The sequence below is a fragment of the Pyxicephalus adspersus genome, chromosome 7, assembly GCF_032062135.1.
Source record: "Pyxicephalus adspersus chromosome 7, UCB_Pads_2.0, whole genome shotgun sequence".
NCBI classification, from domain to species: domain Eukaryota; kingdom Metazoa; phylum Chordata; class Amphibia; order Anura; family Pyxicephalidae; genus Pyxicephalus; species Pyxicephalus adspersus.
In genome coordinates this window covers 53,153,812-53,173,429 of record NC_092864.1, presented here as the reverse complement: position 1 = coordinate 53,173,429, position 19,618 = coordinate 53,153,812, and the positions used below count along the sequence as shown (strand labels likewise).

General features: G+C 36.7%; 1 protein-coding gene across 1 annotated transcript in view; it reads left to right on the top strand.

Moving 5' to 3' along the window:
• MCM3AP (minichromosome maintenance complex component 3 associated protein) overlaps window positions 1–17,609 on the top strand; it is a 30,701-nt gene extending 13,092 nt beyond the window's left edge. The window contains exons 9-29 of the mRNA XM_072418463.1: window positions 483–751; window positions 1,197–1,359; window positions 2,001–2,161; window positions 2,570–2,802; window positions 4,952–5,118; window positions 5,204–5,304; window positions 5,406–5,540; window positions 6,683–6,796; window positions 7,132–7,284; window positions 7,378–7,569; window positions 8,120–8,188; window positions 8,290–8,418; window positions 8,508–8,655; window positions 8,763–9,003; window positions 9,106–9,203; window positions 11,240–11,630; window positions 12,398–12,655; window positions 13,522–13,642; window positions 14,981–15,133; window positions 15,946–16,107; window positions 17,029–17,609. Coding sequence (XP_072274564.1) covers window positions 483–751; window positions 1,197–1,359; window positions 2,001–2,161; window positions 2,570–2,802; window positions 4,952–5,118; window positions 5,204–5,304; window positions 5,406–5,540; window positions 6,683–6,796; window positions 7,132–7,284; window positions 7,378–7,569; window positions 8,120–8,188; window positions 8,290–8,418; window positions 8,508–8,655; window positions 8,763–9,003; window positions 9,106–9,203; window positions 11,240–11,630; window positions 12,398–12,655; window positions 13,522–13,642; window positions 14,981–15,133; window positions 15,946–16,107; window positions 17,029–17,362 — 3,792 coding nt within the window. The 3' untranslated portion in view covers window positions 17,363–17,609. The remainder of the gene's footprint in view (window positions 1–482; window positions 752–1,196; window positions 1,360–2,000; window positions 2,162–2,569; window positions 2,803–4,951; window positions 5,119–5,203; window positions 5,305–5,405; window positions 5,541–6,682; window positions 6,797–7,131; window positions 7,285–7,377; window positions 7,570–8,119; window positions 8,189–8,289; window positions 8,419–8,507; window positions 8,656–8,762; window positions 9,004–9,105; window positions 9,204–11,239; window positions 11,631–12,397; window positions 12,656–13,521; window positions 13,643–14,980; window positions 15,134–15,945; window positions 16,108–17,028) is intronic.
• Window positions 17,610–19,618: the final 2,009 nt, after the last annotated feature.

Here is a 19,618-nt window from a genome sequence, read left to right as displayed (position 1 = left end):
AGTTGTAAAGATAAAAACTTTATAAAAAAATCTTTTCTCCAAAAATTGTATAAAAAATGAAATAATTTTATTTTTATTGTATGTATTTCTTTAGCCTATGTAACTGGTAATTTTTAAAAAAAAAGGCTCCGGGTTACTGCTTTTGGTATGAAAAATCCACCCCGAGCCACACTCGGGAATACCACCAGGGAGGTTAAAGGGTGTACATACAGGTGCAAGACCTAAGCTAGTTTTACCAACTTCCCTGACATATGGGATAACCCCAGCTAGCTGCCATCAATGTTAGATGGTGGTGTCTAGTCAAACTTTTTTTTTTTTCCCCTATACAAAGTTTTGTGTATTGCCTTGGAAACATATTAAACACAATGACTGGTGTTTTAATGAAATTGATAATTTTACATGAATATAAAAATACATACTGATGTGGAATATAGTAATATACTAATTTCTAGTTGTGACTTAAATAGTTTGTTCTCTTGTAGGATATAACGCAGCAACACTTGTGTGACCCAATCACTGTGTCTCTAATGGAAAAGTGTATGCGATTTCACATTCATTGTGCATATGAGCTATGTGAAGAACCCATGTCCTCCTTTGATCCCAAGATCAACAATGAGAACTTAACTAAATGTCTGCAGAGTCTGAAGGAGATGTACCAGGACCTGCATAACCGCGGAGAGACTTGTCCTTGTGAGCCAGAGTTCAGGGGTTACAGCGTCCTTCTTAACCTTAACAAGGGAGATATTCTCAGGTACTACACCCTCACCAGACTGGCCACAAAAAAAAATAGATAATCCTTTGATATCTCAAACTAAGCCTTTGGATAGAATTCAGATGGGAATGTCTCAGATGTAATACCAAAGCTTTTATGTTGGATTGGGCTATGAGAAGAAATGTATAAATAGGGAAAAGGTCTATAGTTCCCAAATTCTATTAACTAGCTTAATATTGCCTCTGAGCTCATATGCGTGCATGCATATATTCCCAATTGTGAGCTTTCTGTTTTAAAATAATGAAAGAATTGTTGTTTCTCTGCATTTTTTGTGGTGGTAGTTAATATATAAATAACATTTTCGATTAGTTCTTTAGGAAACTTGATAAACTGAACTGGGAGGGGACATTTCACAACATTGTCTTACCAGCTGTTGTATTTGTTATATGTTTATATTTAAAACTGTGTTTTCCTCTGCATTTAGAGAAGTGCAACAGTTTCAAGAGTCCGTTCGCAACTCCCCAGAAGTTAAATATGCTGTACAGGTCTTTGGCGCATTTAACAGTGGAAATTATGTGCGTTTCTTCAGATTGGTCAGCTCTGCTTCTTACCTTAACAGCTGCATATTGCATGGTTACTTCAACCAGGTATGGAATGGGCTCCGATTTTGCTCACATTTTGCTTTCATGTAATGCTAATGATATTGGCTAAGTGAGACGTTGTCTGCCATGTAATTGAATATAGTATTTGCCATGAATGTAGGTTTCTGGTCAGCAGTGATATCTTTATTTTAGGTGATTATATTAAAACCAGGTAAAGAACTTTCTCAGATACAGAAAAGGCTGTGATGTCTGTTTAATTTTGTTCTTAAAGCATACCTCAACTCAGAAAATGTAAGGTAAAAATTATTTTGTTAGGTTTTGTTTTAGTTTGTTTAGGTTTTTTTAATTGCAAAAAATAAAAGGGTGCAGTTGTTTAAGTGGCATCCATCTAGAACATGCATGTATATTTTCACAAAATATCTACACAAAAGTGATATTTCAGGTAAAGCTAGTCTAGTAAGGTCAGTCACCTGTTGGCTTCCTAAAACTCTCATTATATTAGATCAAATAATCAAATCAAAGAAAGCATGTGTGCAGACCTCTGAATGCTACTGTATATCTTGTTAGCACAGTTATCTTCTAGAGCTATAAGAAATGCTTTCCTATATATTTATAGCAACCTGTTATATATATATATATATATATATATATATATATATATATATATATATATATCTTTTTAACAGATACGTCGAAGTGCTTTGCAGGTTCTCAATATTGCTTATACCTTTAGTCCTCAACGGCCCACTTTATTTCCACTAGAGGAGATTGTTCGTCTTTTGTTGTTCCAGGATATAGATCAAGCTGCAGCATTCCTCACCGCTTATGGCTTAAGTGTGTCAGATGGGTAAATGATTTCTAGCATGTTTGATATGATTTGTGATGTGTTTTAGTGGGTAATTTTCATTTTCTAAACCAAACAAACTTTAAAACTTTCTAGTCTCCTTTAATAATCCAGGAGTAAATGTATGTTGAAGCCATTAACCTAACAAATAAGAGGTACCACAACTAGAAATCATTTTAAAATAGTATCTGCAATCCTAGAGTACAGAAAAATCTTGGAATAACATACTTTTCTCTGTTCTTCTTTGCTTTTCTAACACTGTCAAATGTATAAATAGGGCACTATTGCACTGATTCAAGTAAAATGACTTTTATTGTTTATCTGTATCCTCTTTATGAATAAATATCTGGTTGTAAAAAGGAAATGCCCAAATTAGTCTCAACACTTGTTTTCCTATTTTTTGTTTTGTAGTTTTGTAGAATTAAGCCGCACTGCATTTGCTGAACCCGAGGCTCCCTTGCAGCCAAAGAAAAGTACGCAGATCAGTGACAAATGTAATGTTCCTGTGGGAGAGGTGGTAAATGGAGCCCAACTACCAACACTTACCTTGCACACACCTGTGTGTAGCTTTGATGCCCAGAACAGATACATAGGATTTGGCAGCTCAACTGAAGTTGCAGTGAAGTCTAGTGAAGAAGCAACAGGTTAGTTTAAATCACATGATGATTATGCCTCTGCAAGAAAATGCATCTATGGAACTCTTTTTGCACAGTAACCTCCAAGTTTACGGAATCCTGTATCATCTTACAAGGTTTAGGAAAACAGCTGGACATGTACAGTTTCACCCAAAGTCAAGTAAAACTCCTTATTGGAAAATATTTGCCTGCTTCTTGTTTAATTCTTGCTACATGTTTTCTATTTGGATAGCCAAGTCTGACAACATATACTGCATTTTTTTTTGTTACAATCCTTTTTTTATTGAGTATTAATAACAAAACATAACTCGTACAGAAAATAACACATACATAAGCATAGAGCCTCTCGGCCCTCAGTTGTAAAATCACATTATACAGCATGTTACATTTTACAATAGCATAACAATATTGAAAATAAGATGGGATCCTCCACATGAGAAAATAAGGAAAAAAGAGAGGTAGAGAATAACATAGAGGGGAACATCCCATAACCTGAGATTTTATAAAGCCTAAAATAGAAACCCAATCAAATATGAGGGAATCAATAGCTGTAATACTCTTCGGGAACTGTCAAACCACTCTCTAACCCCACTCCGGTGACAACCGGGAATGCCAGCATTGATTCCCAACCAAAAATTAAGGCAAAACATTTAGCCCAGGGACAAACATGGGGTAGGGCGAGGGGAGGGGGGGGGGGGAATATCCGACTGGCCTTTCGTAAAAACAAATCCATAGTACATTATAACCTATTCCTAACAAAAGTTACAACTCTCCAACACTCTGCAAGATTTATTGCCACATTGATTTAAATTGGGGCGATTCCTTGAACCAGTCCCAAGCCAACCACGTCAGCTTGTGTTGCTCCATCTTATCTTCGTCTTCAGCTATTAATCTTTCCATATATTTAATTTTTTCCATTTCCACCAGCCAATCTCTCATGGAGGGTGCCAGGGGTTGTTTCCATTTTCTGGGTATAATTGTTCTAGCCGCTGTGAGAAAATGGCGAAGCACGTCCCTCTTACACATCTTAAAGGACCCAGGAAGAATGGATAGCAAGGACATTTGAGGAGTGAGCTTTAAATTAGAGCCTGTCACATTATTATAGATATCTGCTATTTGATCCCATAATCTACGAATACCAGGGCAATCCCACCAAATATGTAACAATGTACCCCGGTGGGAGTCACATCTCCAGCACCTGTCGGAGATCGAGGAAGAGATTCGATGAATATCTATGGGGCATAAACACCATCTGGAAATAATTTTATAATTGGTCTCTTGGGCCTTGCAAGGTAGAGCCATTTTATGAGTCAGCATGAACGCCCTTTCCCACTCCAGTGGTGAGATAACTACCCCTAATTCCTTCTCCCAATAACTCGTAAAGGTGGGAGCCTTGTTGGCAGATAATCCGATTAATATCTCGTATACCTGAGAGATAACATGGGTCGGCCTATTTTCAGAACGTAGTAATAATTCATATACTGCATTTTATCTAAAGTGCATAGAGGTTTTAAAGTTTGAATATAGGGGACAAAAGCAATACATGCAAATACAAGCAAAATGCAATGCATGCACACTTTCCTATGCTTTATTTTTTTTAAGACCCTGAAAATGCAGCAGAATGGCCCTCATTTTGGTAGAAACGCCCTAGGCTCCTAAATGTCCTGCTAAGCTATTAATTAGAACTTTTTTCTACTGAAATGACTGGAAATTGTGCCAATTCTCCCCAGTTGTCTTTGCTAAACCTCCGTGTTCCCTTGCCTCTCCTTTGCTCCATATCATATGATTAAAACTTTTGTAGTCCCAAGATAAAAACTTGAAAGGCTGAATATACTTTTGGAGATAGGTGTACATGACACCTTTGCAATGTTATTGGGATCAACAGGTTGGTTGTTTTTTGCATTGGTTATACAGGTATAATACAATTTTCCATGGTATATGTAACTAACCATATTTAATTGACATGCATTTGACCTGTAGTTTACCTATATTAGATATTTTTAATAATCTTTAAATTCCCATATAGGAATACTAAAACCATCTGACAGGAACAAAAGCCTTTCAAATCAGGCCATAAATAAGATAAAAATGTTCTGGCGTCAAGAGTGTATAAATGTAATATTTATTGTTACCAACATTCTAATTCTTGTTTTTTCAGTTGTTGCCTTTAAACCAGAGGTTTCCATCCCTGTCCCTGCCAAACGTACGATTGTGCTTCTACAAGAAAACCAGGAGTCTTCATCTATTCCTAGCCAATCAGTCTTCCAACCCATTGTGCCACCTGAGGTCCCTCCATCTCCGCCCAAACCAACGTTTAGGGATGAGGTACTTTTCGAGTGCTAATTCAGACAATAATATGGTTTAATTTCATCTTTCTTTTACCAGTTTTACAATTTATTTTCTAATACAGGATGTTGCTGCTGTGCTTAATATTATTGTGGAGGAGGTTGTGAAAGAATTTACCATTGATGTCAGCCATTCAGGAGCTGCTTACATTACTGCTGCACTTGGGTAACCAATAATTTGTCTTGTTTTCATCAAAATCTATCAAGAGTGTTACTTTACTTGTCGGTATCTTATTGCCCTGCTGAAAAATGTTTTCTGTTTGTTAGAGAGTCATCTTTGGTTGCGGACAGGCTTCTCGCAGCTGTAATCTTGGATATATCAAACACGGTTTCAAAAGAAGAAGTAAAAGCGGAGACTGAGAGAGTCCTGGAGGAAAAACGGAGAAAGGCTGAAGAAGCCAGGTAAGCTTTTTGGCCACTATAAAACCACCAATTATTAAATATCTAATAGCTTAATATCTTTTATCAGTTAGCCCTTGGGATTGGTTCAAATAGACTTTCTTTCATTTTCTGTTCAGGTGCCACACTTATAGCCTTTGGGCCAGTGCCATACTTGTTTAAAATGAGCAAGTGTCCAGGTGGTTTTACGGTTAGTCATCTGCCCCTATTCTCTTTTTGTGGGTAGCAACAAGTCAGATACAGCTTGAAGTCCTGCAGTTCAGTTTTGTGAGAATGCAATAACTGCACCCTGCCTTGCCACCCCATGTAAACTAATCCTTAAGGTACTTAATATATACAGAATACCCATTAGCATAGAATATTATCTGGTGACCAGCAAAATAGGGTGCAATACTTTGCTAAGTCTTGTTAACACAGGCCCTACTACATTGTGTTCTTTTTCACCAGAGAGGAAATTGGAGAAATGTTTAGTGCCTCAAAAAGTTCCTGGATACAGAGAGAAAGGGTGCTTCAAAATGTGATATCCAGTGCCCTAGGCCTATTGATGCTGCAGATCTTTTCTAAAACTAATGTGTGATGTGCAACTTCTGCTTTTGTCCTGAGGTTTAGTTTTAGAGAGTTTCTAAGGAACATAAAAAGAACTAGACTTACAGTTATCTGTTAAATGCAGCACAGCAATTCTACCACCATACAATACATTATGATGCTAAATCATACAAAAAGGGAGAATTTTGTGTCAAATCCGAAGTCAACCTAATTCCATGACCTAAGACCTGAAAATGCCCTTAAAACAAAGCATACAAATTTTGCTTAACTTTGCTGTGTTTGTTGCTTCTTATTTCTTTTTTGCAGCGCCAATTTCAGTTTGTTAGACAGCATCCCAAGAGAAGACTTTTCTTGCTTTTCCTAATGTAAAGGCTTTATTCACCCATCTTCACTTTGTTGTAGTTAGTGGGCCATTGTTGGGATTGATCTAGGTAATGGGTCACGGAGGTTTTAAAGAAAAAGAGAATTCATAGTAGAAGTAGGTTTCTTTTCTGTGTCCTGAAAGCTTTTGGAAATTGAATTGGGCTATTGTACATGTAAATCATCATGTGTCTTTAATCTACTGGCATGTCCAATTTTTTTTATTTTTTTTTTAACAGGCAAATTAGGGAAAGGGAGAAGTTGCTTTCCGAGATCAGTCAGTCGGAGTTTGATAATCTGTTAAAAGTAGTGCTCAAGGAAAACATCCAGAAAGTATCAAGTGAAGAGCTGCAGTAAGTTATCTGTGATTTCCAATTTTTTTTTTCATAAAATGTATTATTCTATTGTTTCATATTCATTGGCCTAGAGGCCTACCCACTTTCTTAGCAATGCTTATTTAAAGTTACAGTAAGTTAGGTTTCCTGAACATTTGTGTTACAGCAATCAAATAACCACACACTAAATATTCAAGTTTGGCCTAATAAAAGTATTGGAAAATATGACCTTAAATCAATGTTTATGCTTTCGCACTTATTCTATTTTTGCTGTATTACTTAAAAAAAACCTTTATGGTTAGGATGTAAATATGTATTTCATTTGTATGTGACACTAAATGTTTTTCTTGCAGGAAAGCCAAAGAAAAAGATCATAATGAGCGCATTACCCGTTGCTCCCAGCATGTGAGCGAAAAGTTTGTGGATCAGTTTGTGAAAGGAGAACTGGGCCAAATAGCCAAGCAAACTCTCCATGATATGCAGCTTTGCAGAAAATACTTGCAAAGGTCTCACATGCTATCTTTTGTAAATCTGTAAAACAACTTATGTCTTTGTTTATGGTCTTTATTTGCTTGGTATCTATATTCTTTTGTCCCCAGGTGGCGGGAAGTTTTGGCTGCTCGAAAGAAACTGAGGCGTCAGATGAGAGGATTTCCAGCTGCTCCTGGTTCAATGGGCTATAATGGCACACTAAAGGCATTGATTCCTAGTGCAATGCAACATTTGAAAAACCAGCCCAAGGGGATTGTGGATTTGGGACAATCTGGAAAATTGTTTGTTTCTTTTATAAGGTTAGCCTTTTATTTTTAAATTTGAGTTTTAGAGTTTGTAAATTTAGAGAAAAGGCTAGATAAGGTAAACATTGGCCATTTTTTCTTTGCTTTGAAAGGTTGAATCCAATCACCAGTTCTTGCTGTGTTAAGGCTGAGGCCTTTATGCTGGCATGGAACCTTGCTAACTTTAATGGACAAGTTTAAATAAACTCTTTACTTCCTCAGTGCAGCCTGTCTGGTATAAAATTAGCCTCCCTCTTTTTGTCTGCATTTTTTTTAGTACTGTGAAGCTCTACCCAGCAATGCATAACCTTTGCAAAAAACAAAAAAACAAAAATGACCTGGCTGGCGAATGCATATACAACTTTGCACATGTACCAAGGTCACATTCATTACTTTGGATGAGCTGTACTCCAGCCATCCAGTAGAGTGCTGCACTTCTGCAGTAGAGGAGCTATTGCAAAAGTTGTCTTTGTTATGATTGTGCAGTGCCATGAAGGACCACAAGAACACACATATTTTACATGTTTACTTCTATGGCCAGTAACTGTTTTTTCTTGCTTAACAGTCCACAACAGCGCACAAACCAAATTCTACACAAAATGAAAGTCCAGCATTTCCTTCAAGAGCTGCTTTGGTTTGTATTATATTAATTTGCCAAAATTTGATTTCTCAGTATTATCTTATGTGCTACTACTAAATTTCTGTTTTTCTACCAATCTTTCTGCCTATTAACAGTGATGCTGCATGGACACCGCTGGAGCTGCCATCTTTGATTGCAAATTACCTGCCTTCATGGAAGAACTGCATATTCTGGAAAGTAGTATTGGCTCTGCCAGAAATTAGTCAGCCTGATGATCTAAACCGGTAATATAACCTTTTAATCCTGGTGTTCTGTCAGAATGGTTCAAGGCATCATTTGGTACAATGTTTTACTAACTTTTTTTGTATTACAGTGCTCTGTCTGAATGGTTAAAGGCAAAGTTCTGCTGGGCAGGAATTCAGCCACCAGATGCTCATAAGGGTCAACTCCAAACACTGGCACTGTACAACACATTGGTGCATCAGAAGGGATGCCCCCTGTCCCTAAACATCTGTGTAAAGGTGTGCTTTCTTTCCATGACTTACTTTTTTTTTTTTTTTTTTTTTTAATTGTCACTGGATGATCCTGTGGATTTTTTTAATGTGTGAATTTTTCTTTATTTTGGCAGACAGTACATGGACCTCTTCCAGCTTCTGAACTAGAAGAAGCTGAATGTCACAATGAATTATGGGGAACAAATAGCCTTGTGTTTCTCTTACCATTTGCGTCTGAAAAAACTGAAGAGTACTGGATTTCGGCAACCCTTCAGCTAAAGCAGCTACTGAACTGTAAACCTTTTAATCCATCACCAAGTCTTGCTGTACTTGTGCCAGGATCCTCTTTAGATACAGAGCAACATGTGAAAGAAGGTCCATGTTTTTTTTCTTTTGTATATATGTTAAAGTAAAATCACTTATAAGCATATTTGTGACTTTTATATTTATATTCTTCATGTGCCTTTGTTTTCACAGGACTTGGTCTTCCGGAACTGGTGTTGTGTGAACTTATTTCGGATTACATTGTATTATCAATACCTGAAACTGTGACTAACATGAAAGGAACTGAAGTGGTAAGTAATTCTATGCACATTTTTCACATTATTAATACACTTCTATTACTTTAAGTTAAACTCCATGGTCCTTAAAAATGAATAATTTAATGACACTCCCCTTGCACTGAAAGGGTTAAATGCTTATTTTTTGACCAAAGTACAATCAAAATAATTTTTACTCGCCTTATCTCTTGCTTCCTTGGATGGTCATTGGGGTTCTCCTATTCACATCAATGTACTGGATTGTGAGCAGAACCTTTTGTCTGGTCCTGCAATGTATGTGATGATGTCAGAGTACCTGCAACCAGTGGATCATTGAAGTGAAGTGGCTTCCATAATGCAATAGCACAGAGTAGTAAAAAACCTGCAGGAAAGAAGGATAAGCAAAGTAAAATTTCATGTTAATGGGACTCCCTATTGCAACACTAGTTTTAAAATGTGACCAAAGTTACGCTTTTCCTAGTAGTGTTAAACATAGCATTCTAATGGCTCCATCCAGGAATCATCCACATCCATGTTTTTCAATGGCAATAATTGATTCCCAAGGGGGAATGTTTGAGGGAATGTCAGTTTCCCTGTTTTAGAAATAGTGCTATAAATGTATTTTATTTGGGAACTTTTATCCTTAACAAGTGTGTTCGATAATACTGGTCATAGTGTATTAGGATACAGTACAGTATTACGTGTTAGCTCTGCATGCTGAAAACAATAAATTGCTACCAAGTCACCTACCGTATTTTTTGCCGTATAAGACGCACTTTTTCTTCCCCAAAAGGGGAAAAGTTAGTGCGTCTTATACGACAAATGTGTTATAAAATAATTAAAATAGGATACTCACCCGATACCCGATCCTGCGTGTGTCTCCTGTCCTCGCTGGCTGCAGCATGTGTCTCGTCTCCTCCTGGCTGCAGTGCAGAGCGAAAGAAGCCGGCACAGCGCCGGAATTTGAATAGCACAGAGTGATCAGAAGGGGAATTTGAATGGCACAGAGTGATCAGAAGGGGAATTTGAATGGCACAGAGTGATCAGAAAGGGAATTTGAATGGCACAGAGTGATCAGAAAGGGAATTTGAATGGCACATGAGTGATCAGAAGGGGAATACCGGTATGAATGGCACATGAGTGACCAGAAGGGGAAAAATCTTTCAGAATCTTTTTTTTCTAGATTTTCCTCCTTTAAAATTGGTTGCGTCCTATATTCCGGAGCGTCGTATACGGCGAAAAATACGGTATATTAGACTTGGTGAATAGAACACATGAAAGTTACAAATTTCTGCCTCAAATGAGTAGTTTTTAACTTCTCCAACAGATTATTGTTTTTAATTTTTCATTATTTAACAATCATGCAATAAAAAAGAACAAAATTACCAAGACAGAAAAACACACACTTCACCTCCCCATTTGTAGTACAAATCACATATTGCTACAAACGGCAACAACTACAGGAGACCAAAACATCACCCCTTATCCCCAGTCTGGATCTACGGGAATAATTCAGTCTCCAAAAAGAAGTTTGTTGTTTTCTCTAAGCAGGTGCATACATTTAACCCTTTAGAAGAACACCATAGATATTGATGTAAAATCTTTGCATGGGCTTATGTACTAACAAGTGTGACATGAACACCTGTTTCCCAGATTAAATAGTAATGATTTTTCCCAGCACTATTACTTATGTGATCATTGCAAATTTTCCAGAATTACTTGAACAGCATATCTACCATCAGATCGTGTGTTTTATCCTGTATTTGCCAGAACAAAAAAAAAGCAAATAGAAGAGCCACAGGGCTTAGACCCTGTGAAAGTTGAAGAGGCTATTCTAGCAAATAACAGAAAGCATGTTATGATATATTTTCTTAGACAGGGCTACAAAGTTTAAAATGGCTATTTAAGTTACTGACAGACGCCTTCTACAAGGCTTCTCTTGAATGGGATTGCTGATTGAGAAGTAGAGCTTTTCCTGGGTTAAAGAAAATGTGGCTTAATATAGTACAGAACAGAAATAAAATGTAATTTTTAAATTCATTCTCTTCTTTTTTCTCTTTCATCATTTACAGGTCACTTCTGCTGTACAGTTCCTGGTCTCCCATTGTCCACGGTCTCCTCAGCTGCATGCACTTCCATTCCGGCAGTACATAGAGGATGGGGTATATCATGCATTTAGCGACCCTTTCTATCATGACATATCAAAGCGTAAAAAATGTGGCCTTCCCTCTCAGGACCCTGCAGCCATTATTGATTTATATAACAGTGCAGTTGCATATCTGGCAAAGGTGGTTACATCAAGCAAATTTGTGGGATTGTCCTGGCCTGTGACAGAGTTCACATCTTCAAGGGGCAGTTTTGTCATGCCACCAATGGAATGGAACACTCCGGAACACCTTGCTTGGCTAAAGAAAGCTGTACTCTCCTTCCAGATTCCACAAATGGATAAGCCTCCAGAAGGGGGTGAGCAGTTAATTTTGTTTATTTTTAGAAATACTTTTTCCTATTTGTTGCATGCTGGTAGAAAGAACTACTTAACTTAACATCTACAACCATATTATTGTCCTGTTAGAGTTTCCAATATTGACAGTGCTCACCATGAGGTATTTCACCTGCAACCGGAAGGGTTTTAATGTTTCCTTTGTCTTGTTCGTGTAATTTGTGTGGACATTTTTTTACAGAAGGTAAAACCCTGTTCCTCTGTGCAGATCAGGCAGCATCATCCAAAGCAGACAGAGCTTCAAACTCAACTCTAGTGGTATCGCAGCTGGAATTTGAGTGTAAAAGCTCCAATGTCCCTTCTCTTGCTTTAGCTTCAATCCACCTGGGGGCAGGTTTAATAAAACTAGGTATCTTCTGACCACTTCTCTAAAGCCCCACCTACTATCAACCTTGTGTACCTAAGTTTTCTGCTATTTGTCAGCAGTGCATATTAACTTTAAGGCTCCCCTGTTACCACCTACAATACCACCTAGCACTCAGCCCAACCTGTTCTCACAAAATATGTGACGTAATAAGGGCTGCTAAATTAGAAGGAGAAAAATTAAAATATACAGGAATTTGGGGTGACATAGGGGATATTTTTTGAAATATGAGTTGAAAGAGGGTTGGAGGTTAGTTGAAAAAATATTTTGAGTCTGGAGATCAGCTTTAAAGTTAGCTGAATTAACCTACCAATATGTTGCAGTTTGTTTTCTAACCTTGTTTTTTTTATGATCTCTTCCTCACAGCTCCTTGGCACCCAGTTTGCTCCATGATTAGGGATTATGTATCTCAAATCTCCAAGTCTGCAGATGCTTTACCTGTGTTGGATTCTGAAGTACAAATGCTTCTTAAAAGTGTTTGGAAGCGCTGCCTTGAAAACAATGCAGTTGAAGAGTCAGACCCTGAGTCATTTGTACAGAAAATACCTTGGGATGACTTGATAGCTCTTTGCATCAATCACAAGTTGAGAGACTGGAGTCCTCCTTTTAATGCACATGTTAAAGGTATTAGTATATGTGCCCATATTTTTATAAAATGTTAAAAACAAGAAACAAAAAAGGAAAATGACTATAGTCTTTTGTAGGCATGAGATACAGCTCATTTTTTACATTTGCAGTACCTAATCTCTAACTCTAGGATTATTTACTGTATCTGAGATAGTACAAATATGTATTAGTAAAGCTCAAAACTATAGTTTCAGTCTACTAGAGCATACTAATTTAGCCTTAAAATCAGACAAGCAGTTTCCATCAGAACCCTGTTACCCAGGTATAATTCTTTTTTTTTTCCTGTTATAATCCTGTCTTATTTTTCTCATGCTTTTATTTTAATACATTTGCAAGATTATAAAAAAGCCACACGTTCATATACAGTAGAACCTTTGTTATCTGGCACCCACAGGGATTGGCCGATTCCAGATAAGTGTAGTTTCTGGTTAACTGAGGTTACTCTGAAACTCCAGTTTCTTAGCCATTCAGCACAAGTCTTAAATGGTGAGACTTGTTCCCTAACACCTCTAGTGCTGAATGGATGAGAAAAGGTAAACCATCGGTTTTGTCAGCCTATCACCAAGTAGAGCAATCTGTGGAGCTCTGCTCTGCTCTCCTGATTACTCCTGCAGTCCTAGCAGAGATGTGGTATGTGTTCTTGGATGCAGAACACATGCAACAGCTCCGCTAGGGCTGCAGGAGCAATCCAGAAAGCGGAACTGACGGTTGCTGGTTATCTGACTTCTGGATAACTGGGGTTCTACTGTATTTGTATCAGTTTGAGTTTAGTAAATGGCCCCCCTCTTTTAAATATCAAGTTGCTTCTTAGAGCTTGTCATGAATATTATCACAATCATTTTATTTGCCTACTTTTTTCATAGGCTCGCTGGAGGACTTATATGTATATTTCTTTGAAAAGGATTTGGAAGATTTTAAGTTGCCAGAATCATGGCAAAAAGCTTGTTACACCACAGAGAGAGACATACTGATGGCTAACGAAGGGTAGTTATTTAAAGCAATGAAATAATGTTTTTTAAAGTCTTCTTTTTTTAGATGGTTTCTCCTTAATGTATATGTGCTATACTTTATTGTCTTTACAAGTTATAAAATAATATTAAACTGCCAATACAAATTTCAACAAGTCTGCCAATACAAATTGCAACAGTCGCCTTTTAAAGCTGGTTAGGCAGACAAGGGTTTAATGGTCCAAAAGTAAACAGGTCTCTGTTTACCTATCTTGCTGAACCAATAAATGTGTGCCAGGTTATCTTATTTGTAGCCTGTATTGGAAGCACAGATTTTTACACGTTGTTATTAGTCTGTATGGGCTGATGGGAAAAAGAACAAATATTGCTTGATATACATGCTGCTGTACAGTTATATTACAAGTTTATCTATTTTTTTTATTTTTGTGAGGTATACCCAAGAAGTATAAGCCAACAATGTAAAATAAGTTTCCATGCAAAAAATGTAACGCTTTTTGCATGGAAATACGGACAGAATTAGAATGCTAGGGGGGGGGGTTAAAGCAGATTAAAGACACATAATGCAGCCATTACCTCTACAAGACATTACCTGAGCTTGGGACTCTTGTTTAAGGAGCCCTTTTAATATGCTGCATTGAGTAAATGTAGTAACCTTGATTTTCTTGTATTTGGAGATCAACGAGGGCACATTGTGGAACAACACAACCCAAGGATTTGGTTGCAGGAGAGCAGGAAAAACAAAAGTGATCTTTAAAATTTTTGTTTATACTTTACCCAATTGCATTGTTTGGCACAGCCACCATATTGGGTGGTTAGTTTGTAGCTAGTATTTGCATGACTGCCCTGTGGGCCAGCAGTCTTACCTTGTAGCACTAGAATTGGAAACTTGTATGGCTTTTCTCTGGATATGCCAGTTTTGTTCCACATCCCAATCACATACTAGACTTTTAACAGTTTCAAATGGAGCACAGGTCTACAGGGTTAAAGTGGGTAGGGGACTAATAAGTTAAAGTGAAACTGGGGCAGGGAAAGATCAGCTTTTCTGCCTTGAAAGACAGGGCTAGATAGACTATGTGTAAATCTCTGAACTGAAAGGAGGATAATGCAATCAATCCACCCAATACTTTGGTTGGCTAAGAAACCTTGTATACACACTTTTATTGAAAAAAAAAAAATTATTTATATATATATATATATATATATATATATATATATATATAATAGTAGTTGATTACCCGGCGTTGCCTGGGTTTTTATTTATTGCAATCCTATATTATACTATTATGTGATTTAGATACATATTGGGTACTTATTTGAATACATGATCTAACTACTGTGGTAAACTTTTCTCTAGTTCTCTATGCAAAAGGAAACGTAAACTGGACCCATCTCAAACTACACTGCTTTCCCCGACACATGATGAAAATGCACAGAAAGATGTTACAAATTCAAAGTTTTTTTCATCGCATTTTAATCCATTTCTATTGTCACAGGATGAGAATAAAAGGTGAGCAGTTTTTGTATATTATAATGGAATACATTAAACCTGTACATGAAATGGATCATTTGTGTAAGCTAAAGGAAACCTGTACTGAAATTGTTTGTTGCTTTAAAGATCTCTGCTCATAAAGATTTTACATATCTGTATTTCTTCCTTCCTATACTGTATGCTTGTTCGGAGTAGAAATGGTCAAAGACAATCATTTGCATGTCTTACTTTTTCCATTACTGCTGTACAGCCAGTATCCTTGATATCAGTCCCAAAACCTCTTGTAAGGGTTTCTGTTGGCTGTAGTGATGGCATAACTATTAACTGGTAGTGATTTTTTCACAGTGACTGATTCTAGATAGTTTACTCTAAAGGAGCATATTGCTAATAATAAGGTTTTAGGCTTACCTAAAATCTCATCATATTATTGGAGGGTTTTTGCTAATTTGCAAATTTGCTAGCCTGGAATGTTTGAGGCAGGTATAAAGGCCAAGGAATCATCTGACTTTATTTTAGTAATCAATTTTATAGTACTTTTAGGTTAGCATACTCCAAGTATGTTATGAATACTATTAGAACATTACAATGTATAATTAATTGTACATTAGAATACAATGTATACAATTGTGATAGCTAACACAAAAAATGTAGTGCACATCATGTGTGTAAAGATGCTTTGCACATAACAGGTAAAACAATATGAATCTCTTACCATCAATTACTTATGTAGCCTAACCTTCTTTACAGTGATACAGGTAAGGGAGTTACAGGTGCATTGTACTTAACAACATTTTGCTATGTTAAGCTGTTAAACTTTGCTCTCCATATAGCTGTTCTTCAAGCAAAAAGAGGAGTGTGTTGCTCCCATCTCCATCTTTTGAGGCTTCACTTGTGGCACATGAAGAAAACACACATAAGGATTTAGAAAGTCTAAAATCTCTTCAGTCACGTCTGAATCGCTCCTTGTTAGCAGAAAAACAGGAGAGTAAAAAGTAAGGATGTGTTATCTTAATAAAACTGTATTAGCACATGGGCTTGTGTCCAGCAGAAAGATTGCTCTAAACTGCTTTGGCTCTACAGACCTATCATGGTATGGTTTGTAAGAAATTAGGTCAACTTCACAGATCAGGACAGATCATCCCCTGATTTTCTGCAGAGAACAAGGCCTTCCCCCTAGATGCAATGCAATCCCATACAAGCCTTAAGGTTTGCGTGGGTTTTCTCTAATTACTCTAGTTTTCTCCTACATCCCTAAAAAACAAACTTGGGTTATTCTGCTTCCCCCACAAAACTTGGTCTTAAGCTGTGTTATTGTTATGTGACTATGGCAGGGACGCTAAAATTTGAAGCCTTTTGCCAGACATGACTATGGATTTTGTAAAGCACTGCGTGATTTTGGCTGCCTGGAAATTTTATTTCTTAATTATTTACCCGGTTATTATTTCTTTGATCTCTATCCACACGACCTTGCCTGTTACAATAGCCCCAAGTGTGTATCAAGAAATGTTTTTGTTTTGTTTATTTTTATTTTTTTTTTTGTTTTTTATAGTTGTCTTTTCTTCCTGGTAACTTGTGTAAAAAAAAAAAAAAAAAATATGGGTTTCCAGAACTATGTAAGGCATGAAGAAGAAATCTTAAAAGCTTGCATTTTTAATAACGCAAGTTAGCCAAGAAAAGGAAATCACTTCAGCTAGAGATAGAGGGATGAGACACTGCTTTGACTCATTCAGCTGTGTTTAAAGAGAACCAAGCGCTCCACTTGCTGGGTTGATGGGAGAATATTAAATATTCATATGCAATATATATAAATATATATATATATATATATATATACTGTACATTCTACTCTGATTTTACTGTTCAGTTATCTTTTGTATTTGATATGCCATTAACACCCCACTATCTGCTTTCAGATTCAATGAAAAGCTACAACAACTACTTGAAGAAGAACCTCTAGATTTATCTCTTAGCCTTCCTCTGTATCTTCCCAGCACATCTTTACAAGGGGCTCTAGAAAGTGCTACTGTAGTCCGTTCACAGCATAAACCTTCAACAGACAGCACTCTGCATTTCTATTCTAAACCAGATTCACCGATGAGTAGCGTACATTCTCACTCATCATCTCTGAGGGATCTCATGAACAGCCTGAAAACAAACATACAAAAATATAAAGATGAAAATATTGCATTTAATCTTCACCTGAGCAATCTGTTTGATGTGGCAGAAATAAGCAGCTCTCCAAAATAAAAGTGATATATTGCAGAGAGTTTGTATATTTTATTTACATGTATCATTTAAATTATGTAAAGCTTTTTTTAAATTTTGTGTAACATAAATATTTGGGAATACCCAAGCAGTACTTAAAACAAAGTCTCTCAAACGATAAAAAAGTGTTTTATTTTTATTGTATGTAACGTCTCTTGTCAAAAATAAAATATTGTATTTTGTGAGAAACTGAGTTGAAAATTAAAATGAAATGTGTTTTACTATAAAACTTTGATTGGTACCCAACTTTGTCTTGATATCCGTTTCCCATTACCTTTTGGACAGCAGTACTCAAACGGGAAAGATAAATAGCAAAGAGAACTACACAGGCCCTGCTGCATGTGTACATTTTTTTTATCAGAAAATAGCACATTGCTATTGAGCAGCATTCGTACAGATCCTAATAATTTAAATCCAGCTTTCAGGAAGTGGAATGCCCTATTGTACAGCATCTTATATAGGTCCTGTAAAGCAGACACACTAGTCTGAACATTAGAAGTACTTTTATGTAGCATTTGTACAGACAGAATTAGGTCAAAACATAAGAAATGCTAGATCCATACATTTGCACAGCTTTAGGCTGACAATTACTCACAGTATACAGGATATTAGAAGTGCTAATACACATTATCAATACAGATATTCTGATGATTACAGCAATCATAAGATGTAAAGTGCTATTATGTAGATGGCCAGTCTCTAACTCCCTGTAAAACATGCTGAATCCTGCTTTGTCCTGGGCAGTGAAAAGTGAAGCAGTCTAGTGATGAGCTCACCTCTCGGGTACTTGGGTAAATTCAAGTGCTTATACTGTTTGCATTTAATAATGATTATGGGGCTCTATTATGTAGGTGTTTCATATCTGCCTAAAGTTCAGCTTTAACCAAATAGGTTAGCATGATAGCCAGGCAACTGGCATTTTTCAGAGGTCATAAGTAACCGCCTTAATGTTTACTGCAACAATAGATATTCTTTTAATAGTAGTAAATCATCAAAGTTACTCTTATTATTTAATTTAAGTGTTTTTTCATTACACAACCATATTAGTTACCAACTGCAAAAAAGACAATGCAGATTTCCTCCATAACACTGGCAGGTATTAGTGGCTTGCATCCCCTTCAAAATAGTTATTGCCATGGCTTTGAAAGCCTGACCCAACAACTACAATACCCATCCAGCAGAAGCACTAGTTTGGTGGTGTCTGAATGGAGCCTAGTGATTGGTTTATGAATGGTCCATAATCGATGATATAAGATACAAAACAATTCCTTGGTAGTTGTCTCTTGGAGCTAATCCACATCTGGCAGTATCTGTATTGTTCTCCTTTTTGGGTTTGGTTTGAAACCTGTGATGTGGTTTGCCATTCTTGTACACAGCAGTTTGCTATGCACCTGGGAGCAGCTAACTGCACGGTTTTAGATTGCACATCCGAAAGAGGTGTTCATCCATTTTTCTAAATGCTTTTTTTTTCTTTACCTGATGCGCATGGTACAGCAGTAACTGTACTTCTGATCCACCTAAAATCTAAGACAGTGGTCCACAGAAAAATTTGGACATTATTGCAATTTTTATGTTTTATTAATAATAATAAAACAAAAATAATCTACTAAATTTATAATCTGAATGACAATTTTCACCCTTATGTTGCACTAAATTCATGAACCGTGCTAGAGATGGAAAAACAAGGGAGGCGCAGCGTGATGTCAGTGCAGTTTTAGGTTGTATGAGGCAACCATTGCCGAGCCATACACTTCAGTATTGTTTCCACCATTACAACAGTCACCCCGCTCTGCGAATACCGATTCTCACCTGATTGTTTTATTTATTTCTCAGTTGCTCTTTCAGATAAGTACAACCTTAACTGTGTATTTTATTTAAATGTTGTATTTAAGGCATGGAATAGTTTGACTTTAATTATGATTCCTTGTTTGACTATTTTGCATTTCTTTAGTAATACCAAAGATAATGCAACTAATGATATTAGTAATACTTCACTTAACCGTGAGCTGATCAATGAATCAGAGCCTCCACAGTCCTTGTCAGACACCATTAGGAAGATCAATATTTTACAAATGTATTTACCTTCTTAAAAAAATTCACGTTAATTGTCCGCTGGATTTAAATTTACGAATTTAGTTGTCTGAAAGGTAGGCGACCACTGATCTAAGAGCAGGCACAGATGTCATTTTGATCTATAGAGTTGCAGTTCTGGTTTATTCAGAAAATATGGTGTTATTT